This window comes from Cryptomeria japonica, chromosome 2, assembly GCF_030272615.1.
Source record: "Cryptomeria japonica chromosome 2, Sugi_1.0, whole genome shotgun sequence".
In the NCBI taxonomy this organism is placed as follows: Eukaryota; Viridiplantae; Streptophyta; class Pinopsida; order Cupressales; family Cupressaceae; genus Cryptomeria; species Cryptomeria japonica.
In genome coordinates this window covers 661,680,885-661,691,986 of record NC_081406.1, presented here as the reverse complement: position 1 = coordinate 661,691,986, position 11,102 = coordinate 661,680,885, and the positions used below count along the sequence as shown (strand labels likewise).

Here is an 11,102-nt window from a genome sequence, read left to right as displayed (position 1 = left end):
TTTTGTGGTTTTTCCATATCAAAATTAGATAGACCAATATGACTAATTATGTCGTTATAGGTTGGAATTTAGGTACATGAAAAAACAAAAAATGGAGGGAATTAAATATTTCATCACACTTGCTACTAGTGAACTTTTCAAGTTTCATAACACAAGCCTTCCACTCAAAATTCCTTTCCCTCCATCAATCAAGGCATTATACATATTTTTTAAAGATTAAAATAAAATAAATTGTGTTGAGAAAATATTCCACCAATTGGTGTCATACGAAGATTCATATCATACACTTCCACAACTTTTTAAAATAAATCCTAAGTAAATCGATATGATCGATATACTAGAATATTACCTAAACCCCAAGTAAGGCCACTCAAAATTCCTTTCATTTGTTGAGTAAGTGACCATCAACGAAGGTATTATACACAATTTAAGGATGAAAATAAAATTGTGTTGAGAAAATATTCCACCATTTGGTGTTATACCAAGATTCATATCATATGCTTCCACAAATTTTTAAAATAAATTGATATGGTAGAATATTACCTAAACCCTAATTGGTACATAGTAACCTTATCTCGAATTGTCCATAATATTTGAGAGAAAAATAAAAACCAATTCATTTTAGTTTAGTTGATAAGGCCATATTAGAAGCAAGCTTTTCCTTAAAATAATCACGATTTCTTATATTTCTATCTCATAGTCAAAGGAGAACACATAACTTTGTTTCATAGTGTCACAAGAGTCCAATCCTTCAACTCTTGTTTATAGCATGGGATAAAAAATTAGAAATTATTTTTAGTCAACTTCAATTTGTCATCAATGGGCCCTTGCTTTGATAGTGAATTTGAAAGGTTCTAAAAAGAACCCACCGGGGATCAAGTCTTGCTAAGTGCAATCTACCTTGACACCATATGAGATGAGGTCGAGATCGTGCCCCAAGCAAATTTTGGTGGAATGGATACCCCTTAGACGAAAATAATAAATAAATTCAATTGTCTTCAAAACACATTGAAATATTCGAGAAGATTAACATAGATTTATGAATGGTCACTCAAACTCGACTTAGATGGGTTACATTTAAAAATTAAATCTATCACTAAATACAAGTTTGCATGTATTTGCGTAGATTTTTTGACCATTAAATCCAAAAATAGGACATTGAATATAGTGTGGATAAAATATTGAAGGCACTTAAGTATGTTAGGAAAAGTGTGCTATACACCTTGCACAAAAAATGAATTGATTTGATTATGTTAAATAAATATTTATTTGTGGTGTTTCATTAGGAAATGTGTTCAACCACTTAAAATATTTGTTTGGGTCCACTATAGTAATCTTGTATGTGACATTGCTTAGATAGTTTATGTGTGGTTTACACATAGAAAAAATAATTAATATTTAAAAACTTAGTACGAAAAAGTAAACGTTGGGGTTAATAGTTTTGTGTACTCATAGTTTTGAGGCATATGGTTTTATTGTACCACTTGGTTATTTTGTGAGCTTGAATTTGTAAGTTAGAAACCACATGATTTGTGATAGAGGTTTTTTGGTTGGATAGTTAGTTATTTTGCATGATTGTCGTTTGTTTTGAGCTCTCTTTTTTAGTGCATGAGTGAAGCATGACGTGGGATGTGTGGATGCATGCTTGAACATATGGAGGATGTGTTAGAGGATCTTGATGTTTCAAAACTATTCTTGGATAATATAAGTGTTCAGTGATGTTTGAAATGTTCAATAATACATTAAGTGTGGATGTTGATTGCGTGGAAACCTCATTGTTTATTCACCTTGTCATTGTAGATCTATGTGCTATGCTACTATAGGAACATTGATGACTCTGCACATTTCTCAACAACATGAAGTCTGCATTGTGTTTCTTTGTTATAAGGCATGTTATTCTCTTTTCTTTGTTCAATGTCAAGATAAATCTAAATATCCAACACATTTCCACTAATAAAATTATATGTATGCAAGAATCCATCATTTCATCAATAATTATGATATAGTGCCTAATTGTGTCAATAAAGTTTTAAAAAATTGAAAAGTTAAGCAATCTTTTGAGGATTGAAATTTATAAAAGGTAATTAAAAAGCCATTAAAGAGTCCTATTATTCAAAAGATAGGATCTTGGCCTAAGCATGATCTTCGTTAGTGTACCACTACCAGTAAAGATTAGTATCCAAGGCCTAACCAATGAGGTTTTCCTATCATAGACCAAGACCACTTGCTTGCTTTACTCTATAGATAGTCTCCTGGACTCAACAAAACTCCACTTCAACAAAGCCAAATTACCAAGTTATAGGAATTTTTTAGAGAGAACATCTATTTTCTCAATGAAACTTGATAGAGAAAATTACACAAAACACCTATAAATAGGAAGAGATTGAAGATACAAAAATTCAATAACATCACTCTACCAACAAAAGATACCCATGTTGATTAGCCCCTAGTGTGCAAAGTGCACCAATTCAACTGCTCCTTCCACCTTTTAACCTTAAAAATGATTTTAAAAATATATTATCTTAGCATTGTCAATACTTTATTCGTACATTTATTTCTTTTTTTAACCTTAAAAATATATTTTAAAAATATTATCTTGGAATTATTATAATGTGAAAAAAACATTTAATCAGTGCGTAAAGAATGACTTGTAATTTTTGGTCTTGATCATTTCTTCCTTTTGTAATTATTTTCCACACACCTTCTGTATTTTTCTCTCATTAAATAATTATTTTCTACCATACATTTCTTTTGTTCTCAATCCATAATTATTTTCTACTTCACCTTCATTTTTCAGCTCTCAAATTATTTAATTGATTTTGGTTTGAGAAGTTATGAACATATTCATGTTGTATTTATGTTTTTTAATTATTAATATTTACTTTGTTGGTTATATATTCCTTAAAATATCTTTTCATTATTATTCTAATATATGTTGACTATTTAATATTTTTTAAATTATTTTTGTTAACACGCTCACATCATTACACTCCACCTTGGGCTATTTTGTAGATGAAACATCTTGGTGTAATAAATCTATGTTTAAATTATTAGCAAACTCACTTCAAAATGTGTGTGTGTGTGTGTGTGTGTGTGTGTGTGCACTACTTGTATTAGTTTTACTAATATATGTTTAATTATTTATAAATTTGTCCTCTTTGTTAAAAAAAGGTTATGTTGGAATAAAAGCCACCTTTTACAAAATACTATTAACTATAAAAATAAGTAATTAGAACTTATTTGAAAAATTTCACAAATCATTTTATTTCAAAAAGATTTGTATCTAGTTTATCCTTAAACATCATTTTACAATTACATACCTTACAACCTAGATGTAGAGGAAGGGATTTTCTACCCTCAAGATGACAAATCTCAAGGAACAAATCTGCCTTCGCGCTACCTCACTTGCGCTTTGGTGAGTCATGGGATAAAAAATAACATAAACCGAACAACAACTAAACTAATGTTTCAAAGTTGCTGACTATTAAAAACATATAACAAAATAAGGAAATTCTAGCTATAATAGAAATGTATAAATAGAAAGAAAATTGTATCACAAAGCTGGTTCAATCTTAGGTTTAGGACGCCAGCGTGCTACAAGGACATATGCATGCTGTGTTGTCGTCTGTATAGATAAAGAATTGAAGATATACAAAAATACTCTAGAATTTTCTCTCGGTAGCACAAAACCTATTCGTCACCTGCACACAATGAGATGGGGGAAAATGTTGGGGTTGTATAGGGGTTTTCCTTAGTTAAACTCTTGCTTTGGTGTTTCCACCATTACGAATAACTAGATTGATAAAATTGATAAAAGGATAAACATAATAGAAGCAAACCCCGCTTAATGGAGGAAAACCCCTATTTCATGAGATGAAATGAAAAATGATAGAGCGACAAAAACAAACCCCACTCAATGAAGGGAAACCTGGTTATTGCATGAGATATAAAGATAAATGATTTAAATGCAACTAAATGATATATGCATCCAAAGATTTGTTAGATATGACAATGCAATTTTGAGAATATACGAGATAAGAGAGAAGACAAAGCGTTTTAGCCAAACCCCTTTCTTAAGATAAGAGCATGAAAAATCTTTAGATGAACTTATTGTTATGAGAGATCCAACAATGCAATAGTGATCTCAAAGAGCTCAAGATAATAACAAAAACACTAGAGAGTCCAAATAATTTTCTAAGAGCCAAGAGAGTTTTAATGAGAAAAAGGATAGGTGTTTAAAGACCAAGCATGAGCAGGAGTGATCATTTCAGATGCCCCCAAGCCAAGGGACACATGTCATCGAAAGACTTCAACGCCAAATATACCTTTGTGGATTTCAGAATCATTAGGATGTTTGTAATTTCAAATTATATTTTGATTAATTTTAATATGTTTTTTTCTAAAATACTATAAGTAAGTTGTTAAAATTAAAAAATAAGCTGATTAGAAATTAAAAGAAAAATACTAAAACATGGTAAAATATTTTTTGAAATATATGGTGCATTAGAGGAGAGAATCTTCTCCAAAAGGGGATAATTGGATTTTTGATAATGATAAACTATTACAAAAAAAATGATGCCAAATGAGAACTATCAAGTTTTGGTATGTTGGACATTAAAAAAATGTTATTACGAAGAAAACACACATCAAAAATTAAATTTATATTTTCCATGCACTCTATATTGATGTTATCTATTTGAAAACTAAAAATCAAGGCAAAATAAGCTTGTTTTCATTTTTTTGGTGATGCCAACGAGACCTCTTATTTTTTTGACTTTTTCAGCAATAAAAAATATGCCTTTAAATATAAAAAAAGAATGTAAAAAAGTTTTTTTTTTAATTTTTAAATAAGAGATATAAACTTCATGAATATATCTACATTTAATCAGTTTACATTATTTTAAAATTCAAAATACAAATGCCACTTTTATGTGGTTAAAGTTGAATAGTTTTTGTTTTGTTGACCATTTCCTTTATAAAAAGTGTGAATTGGTTTGTACTTTTACCTAGACACACCAAAATGAGGGTTTGATTAAGGCAAGACCCTAAACAACCACCCCCAACCCTCTGTTTGGCGCCTTTTTTGTGTAGGTACTTGTAGAAGTCTCCTTTGTGAAACTCTCGTGGGCACTTGGGTTATTGGGTGATCTCTTCTCCTTTCTTTATATGTTTTACATTAATTTTAGTTTAATATATAGTTCTTAGTTATTCCATTTTGTCACATTTTGGTACTATTATTTCTTGACATTCATGTATAGTTTATATAATCATTTTTAGTGATAGTTCCATTTTCTATCTCTATGGGATGACAAAGTGCCACTCTAACATTTGTGGTAGAGAGCTAGTTTAGCTATTTAAAAAACTTCTATTATTTGGGTGTTTTGTTCATGAAGTCATTTTAATTTAATTATTCTATGTGTTAACATTGTAATTGAAAAATAGTGAAACCTCCTTTGTTAAATCATAATTTTATATTAAAATAAGGATAAAATAGAAGGTCATGTTACCTTTGATTTATCCAAGTGTTAATATGGAAATTGAATTTTTGTCAGATTATTATCCTTTTCACAAAAGTCTATTTTTCGTACTCTACAATGATGAGTATTCTCACTTCAAAAAATAAAAAAATAAAAAATGAAAGAAATAGTTACATGTAAATATGTGTACACTAGATACTAGTGTTACCAATCTATGTTTAATATTTATAAATTTGTCCTATTGTAAAAAATGGCTATGCTAGAATAAATATCAATTTTTAAAAATACTATTAACTATAAAAATAAGCAATTAGAACCTATGTGAAAATTTCACAGATAATTTTAATTCATATATATAAATATATATAGTTTATCCTTAAAATACTCTTTCACAATTATAGACCTTACAATCTAGATACTTGTGACTTACGCCTTGTTTCTTGATCGCAGACCAATTACATTCATTAGCACCTCCAATCTTTTCTTAGCAATTGGTACTAATGGTTCTAAACTTTTTGGGATGCCATTCTTAAGCTTAAATTGACTCATTTTATGTGGTCCATTGTTTACCAAATCTCTTCACTCGTTTCTCACTTGCCTCACTTGGGAGTCCTTACCCCTGTTGCCCTTTATGTGGATAGTTTGAGTCTCTCAGGCATCTTTTTTGGTTCTACACTAGAGCTCAAGAAGCTTGGAATTGGATACATGACTTTTTCAAGCCTTGTCAACCCAACCCTTTCTCATGGAATATAGTAGTTTTGGATGATTGGTCCCATTTTCAATTTAGATTTCTCTAGATTTGACATTCTTTCAAGGTGGAAATTCTCTTAGGTATTTGGAAGGATAGAAATTTAGCTCTCTTTTCATGTTGTTTGGTTGATGTTCACTTTTCTCTATACACTAAAGTTTGATTTGCTCTAATATGTTTATGTAGATCCACTTGTTGTAGAGCATCTTAGAGAAAGTTCCTTTTCTTGGAGTTGGCCATTTTCCTTGTTCATGCTCAACACCCTATTGAAGACTAAGAGGAGGGTGTTCTTATTATTTAGGATTTTATTGATGATTCTATCCCATTAATATATGTGACAAACTTGATGACTATGACCCTCCTCTCATTAATGTTGATTTCATTGTTTAGTGATTTTATTTTTGTTTATTGACAGTTGGACTTTACCGTTTACATGTTTCCATCATTTATTTAGACTGGTTTCGCTTAAATTCTAAGAATATGCTTTTTTTTACCACCCATTTAATTTTTCATAAATAATGTGTTATAATTATTTTAATTAATAGTGTATACAACTTATTAATCAATAAACACTAATGTAGCTGAAACGTTGACATTTTTTTCTAATCTTTCTTGACAAATAATATTTTCTATGAGCAGGTTTGGGTTGTGATTTTAGTCTTATCTATATTTCTCAAAAAAGAGTGATTTCGAAAAAGGGTCATTAATTCTTCCGATGGTTTTTAATTTAATCTCTGCAAAAAACGGCTATGCAGGTGATCTTACATCCAGTGCGAAAAAGATAAATAACAAGAGCAAACCGGGACGGGGGCTCTATTCCCACACCAATCCTTGTTACATCACTCACAATCAGTTCAGATTCCATACTATGGCAATCGGGCTTCGAACAACGTATGATCCCCCCTTCATACATTTCCAAGTCAGCTGTCCAAATTCTTGGCGTCCTGCATTTTTGACGCTGGATGCAATTTTGCTTTCAAATCTCACAGAAAAGCTCGCCTTTTGGTTAGCCTTCTGGAATATCACCACCTCGGGCTGCACACTTATATTCACGCTGGGAGGACTCTGAACGGACAAAGCATACACACAAGGGCTTTGGCCAACATTGGTCACGATTCTCCTGGTAACATGAACTGAACTGCGGGGCCTGAAGATCACAGAGAAGGAAGGGTAATTGAGATCCCCGGGCTGTGAAGGCAACTTGGGGCAGGAGTAGTTCATCTTTGTTAGAATTCGGATCTGCTGGTTACTGTAACTGAGACTGCACAGAAACCGAACGTAGTCATTGATTCCAAGGTCGTAGATGAGCCCCGGATCGAGAGCCCCAGAGGGATTGACATGGCCTGCACCAAGTACAAAGGGACTCGCGATTCTCTTGGTCACAGAGTCCCTTATACTCTTCCCGATGTTGTCAACTTGCAGAGACGAAGTGATGAGAGCTGATTTTATGGCGGCGGGGCTCCAGGTCGGATGAACGCTGCGTACGAGAGCTGCAATGCCGGAAACATGAGGGCAAGACATGGATGTTCCGGATATGATGTTGTAGTCGACTCTTCTGTTATCAGACTTCAATGTTGTGGGCGCATTGCGCCGACTCCACGCCGCCAAAATGTCGACGCCTGGAGCAATGAGGTCCGGTTTCAGAAGCTCCGGAACGACCGGATTGGGGCCTCGGGAAGAGAACCCGGCCACCATGGGAGCTCGGACCTTGCGGACCACAGTCGACCCATCGAGCCGAATTGTGGCGGTGGGATTCCTGGTGCTGTTGATGTAGTCTTTTATGTGTTTGCCTGATCTGAATCCCACGATCGTCGCCGGAAGAAGATGGCAGTCGGTCGTCAGCTCGTCTCCACTGGAAAGCTCATTGGCCAGAATCATGGCGGCGCCACCGGCTTGTTGCACCACCAGTCCCTTCTCAGCCCGCCCATTGACGCCACGGTCGCAAAGCACAATTTTGCGGCGGACCATCGTTGAATCGAGGCTTCCAGGCAGGCATAGATTCGCAGCTGAGTTATTTGAGGCCATGGAGGCGTAGACCAGGGGAAGTTGCTTGTTACCTGCGGAATGGTTTAAACATCATACATTAAGTTTATATTTGCTTAAAAGTTAAACATTCAAAGTTGATTGATATTTTGTAGGCTTAATATGTTGCTTAATGTATATGATCACACTAATAATACACTTTTAGATTCATGGGGTTGCATTGGCTAGGCAACTTAGATGGAGGATTTGAAATGATGATAATATGCAAACTAGATGAGATTAATTATGCTAGATTGATCCAAGAGTCCAATTAAGCTAATGATATGCATGATTAAGCTATGATGATGATGCAATTAAGATAAAAAAGAGATTGATTAAGCTACATGATTCAACAATTATGCTAAAAAATGATCAAATTAAGCTAATGCAATTGCCTATAACAACAATGCCCAAATGATATGTCTATAGTAACAATGCCTAAGATGAAAATGAGATGGGATCTTTTGTGCTCCAAAATGGGGGATATTTATAGGATTTCCAAGGCCAGGGATGAGGTGGCAGGAATCAACAGTCAAGATTGAGTTTGAAGATATCAAGGGTGAAATTGGAGGAGGTTGGAGAAAAGGTTGGAGGAAGAGACACTTGTCACCACACTTGTCATCTCTGTGGTGACAAGTGTCAAGGAGCCTTGCCGGAGTAAAAAAAAAAGAATTTAAGACAATATTTTTTAAAAATAAGGGATTCTTTCCAAGCTCACTAAGTGAAGCCCTGTGTCTAGACTTAAAAGTGTTACACAAGCATAATTGACTGCAATATATTGCTTAATTGTATAATTTAAGACTGACCGTTACCTGCGGGACTGCCTTTGTAGAGAGAAGAACCCACGTATGTTTTACCGTTGCCTAGAGCAACGGGCCCCGGGAATGCACGATCGATTGTGGAGGCACCGACGGTGGCAATCCATGGCGCAGTGTTGGAGATGTCAGAGGGCGTGGGCCCTGAATTTCCAGCGGAGCAAGCTACGAAAACGCCCTTGAGAGTCGCCTCCAGAGCTCCGATTGCTATAGGGTCGCTGTAGTATGGTCGACCATTTGCGCCGCCAATGGAGAGCGAGAGCACGTCGACTCCATCTGAAATTGCAGTTTCCATACCTGCGAGTATGTCGGAGTCGGCACATCCCTGTGGCCAGCAGACCTTGTAGATTGCCAATCTGGCTTTCACGGCCATTCCTCGTGCTGTACCTTGGGCAAATCCGAGGAGATTCACGCCCTGAACTGCAGACCCCGCAGCTGTGGAGGCTGTGTGAGTTCCGTGGCCGTCGGCGTCTCTCGGAGATCTGTAATCCTGGTCCACAGGAATAAGTCCCACCACGGCCTCGTACCCACTGAGGAAAAATCGGGCTCCGATCAGCTTTCTGTTGCAGTGGGTGGAATTGAACCCATCGCCGGATTCGCATTTTCCTTTCCATTTTGCAGGAACTTGGCTCAAGCCTCGACCGCTGAAGCTTTTGCTCTCGGGCCATACTCCAGAATCCAGCATGCCCACTATAATGTTGTCTCCAAAGCTTGATTTTTCCCAGGGGCCATCATTAACAGTGAGCTTGAGAAAATCTGGGGTTCGAGTTGTATGGAGTTGATTGAGGGAATCCCGGTACACGCCCAAGCAGCCATTCATTTTCTCCATGGATTTTGCCTCTCTGCTTGTCAGCTTCGCCGCAAAGCCATGCATAACTACGTCGTAAGTATAGAGAATGGACTGGTTGGTCTCGTTTAGCATTGAAACGTACCAGTCCCGATGAAGCCCGAATTGCTCGGGCTTCTTCGACTTATCGACATGAACAATGTATGAAAATCTTGGGACTTCAGAGGCTGAGAAGGGGAATTCTACGGCGAGTAAAACAACAAAAACAAATACCCATTTCATGTTGCTCTTGCCCATTTCACCTCGATCTCTGCTCTGAATCCACATCAACCAGCTCTCAATTTATACGAGAAACTCGGCACATTTTTAATGTAGTCTGTAATGAGTGATTCGGGAATTAAGTTCCATAGTTGCAGAACTCTTTGGGTTTACTCTCCTTGCAATGAATAAACTATGAGCAGAGGAAAAATTGGGACCACCCGAGAATGCTAGGATTCTAAAACTGAATGATTGTGTATAATCACCTGTACAGTAATTGGTCGTGGCTTCTACGCAAGGCTGAGGAGGTCCCCCTGCAATTTGCTACTTACTACTGCATACCTTTCGCATCATGTTTTTCAGATGGCAAACATTGAGTGGCTCACATATCTAGAGTTGAGCATGGTGGTGTAGATTCTTTTGCACAGTTGTCTGAGGGAAGCAAGGCGCTTTTGGTTGCCAACGCCTTATTTTACATCATTTCGTTATCATGTCACTGGCAAATCGTACTTGGGAAGCAAATTTTTAGACCATATCTATCAACTCCAATGCTTCTAATACAATAATGAGCTGGAAAACTTAGACCACCATTACACAGCTGGACTTTGCATGAAGATATAAATGGTTATCATAATACGTAAGAGATCTCGACATGATGAGAACAATGATAGAGGTACATGATTGAGATTGATTGGAGTGACCTTTACGTCGGATCACAATCCACTCTTTTTTATCCGTTAGCCTATGCTTACATTCTTTTTTATCCGTTAGCCTATGCTTACATTTTGCTTGGGGAGAGGGCCTAATAGGAAGAGAATCAGTTATTGTCTATGTTTCAATTATCTTCCTCTGTTTTCATTCAATTTTTTAATTATTAATTTTAAGAAAACAAGAAAAAATGATAACTAAAAATTCATTAATAAATTTCACATATACTAATAACCATTCACTTTACTTCTAGTAGCTAGAAATTTTAGACTTTAATTGGAGCAGTT

The 11,102-nt window shown here is 35.5% G+C and overlaps 1 protein-coding gene across 1 annotated transcript; it reads right to left on the bottom strand.

Moving 5' to 3' along the window:
- Window positions 1-6,923: 6,923 nt before the first annotated feature.
- On the bottom strand, window positions 6,924-10,353 carry LOC131061432 (subtilisin-like protease SBT1.8). Its single transcript, XM_057995116.2, has 2 exons — window positions 9,060-10,353; window positions 6,924-8,282 (listed from the first exon to the last, which is right to left on the bottom strand). Exons 1-2 carry the CDS (start codon window positions 10,174-10,176, stop codon window positions 7,075-7,077), a joined length of 2,325 nt encoding a protein of 774 aa, XP_057851099.1. The 5' UTR covers window positions 10,177-10,353; the 3' UTR covers window positions 6,924-7,074.
- Window positions 10,354-11,102: the final 749 nt, after the last annotated feature.

Excerpts from the sequence above, each read along its gene's own strand:
- LOC131061432 (XM_057995116.2), bottom strand. The coding sequence starts at position 10,176 with ATGTGGATTCAGAGCAGAGATCGAGGTGAAATGGGCAAGAGCAACATG. Across the intron at positions 8,283-9,059 it reads CTACAAAGGCAGTCCCGCAG|GTAACAAGCAACTTCCCCTG; the intron begins GTAACGGTCAGT and ends ACCATTCCGCAG.